This window comes from Egretta garzetta, unplaced genomic scaffold, assembly GCF_000687185.1.
Source record: "Egretta garzetta isolate BGI_Z169 unplaced genomic scaffold, ASM68718v1 scaffold670, whole genome shotgun sequence".
NCBI lineage: Eukaryota > Metazoa > Chordata > Aves > Pelecaniformes > Ardeidae > Egretta > Egretta garzetta.
The window spans coordinates 672,257-673,388 of record NW_009258391.1 but is presented as its reverse complement, the minus strand read 5'-3'; the positions used below and the strand labels follow the sequence as shown (position 1 = coordinate 673,388).

Genomic DNA, 1,132 nt, shown 5'->3' with positions numbered 1-1,132 from the left:
GCCATGAGCCACCAGCTTCTCTAGGAGAATGCTCTGGGAGACAGTGTCAAAGGCTTTGCGAAAGCCCAGGCACACAACTTCCACAGCCTGGTAAACTCTCCTTCTCTTCCTGAGTCCCAGCAAAACCTCCCTCGTCAGCCAGGCCTGTTCGTCTTACGGCTCATTAATAAGGGCAAAGCCTTCAAAGCAGTAAACTCCACGATTTTGTTGTTCTTCTTCTTTCATTGTAGATGTCTACGCTACAGGACCCGACACAAATCCATGTATCGATCACAAGGACAGCAGAACAATGGGAAGATTCAGTACTAGTTGTGAGATGAGATTTAGTTGTGCACCCTGATAGTGACAAACATCCCCAAAAAAAGATCCAGGGCAGATTATCTCTTTGGGGTCAGAATATGAGCAATCATTCTCTGGGAAGAGAAAGAGTGCTGTGTGGTGGCTGCTGCCCCAGTGCCCCTTTGCCAGGAAGGCTTTGCAGGGCACCTTTGCAGGGCTCTGAAATGAGGGAGCGTACAAGAAAAAGCAGAGGGCAGAAAACAGCTGGCTGGCAGACACGCGTGCTTCAGCCTGGCTTCACCTCACCGTGGCTGGGCAAGGTGGGTAAGGTGACCAGGCACTTTGGAGCTGCCTGCAGTAAGAGTAAGAGAGTTTGCCGTGACTTACCCCATTTGGGCTGCCAAAGCAGGCAGCACGCTCTGGGAAAGGCTGGTGGAACGTGCATCCGGGGCAGCTTTGGGGTGCCTGGGGGCAGGGGCACAGCCTTGGGAAGGGCCGGACTGAACAACTCCACTTTTTATCTGGGAGCTCAGCCTGAGAGCAATGTAGCAGATTGACGGACGAGGAAAAATTATTTCAGCCTGAGTATTTGAGGTCCTTTCTGCACCCTTACTGATGTGGTTTAGCCTGTCAGTAGATTGACACCCCCCACCACCATGGTAGCGAGTTGAAGAGCGACCATTGGATGTGCCAAATGAGTCGTTTCCTCCTCCCAGCTGTCTGACGATTTCTCCACCTGAAGGGCTTTAGAACACTTTTGTCTCCATTCCCAGTTTGACCCACACGCGCCAGCATGTTGCTGCTTCCAGTCCTCCTTCCATTTGCACTGTGCTCCCGTAAGCCCTTTTTCCTC

General features: G+C 52.0%; 1 protein-coding gene across 1 annotated transcript in view; it reads left to right on the top strand.

Annotated features, from left to right (window-relative positions):
- Nucleotides 1-1,072: 1,072 nt before the first annotated feature.
- The window catches only part of LOC104129658 (immunoglobulin kappa light chain), an 18,652-nt gene continuing 18,592 nt past the window's right edge, over nt 1,073-1,132 (top strand). Inside the window, exon 1 of the mRNA XM_035898134.1 lies at nt 1,073-1,116. Within this exon, the coding sequence (XP_035754027.1) occupies nt 1,073-1,116 (44 nt within the window). The remainder of the gene's footprint in view (nt 1,117-1,132) is intronic.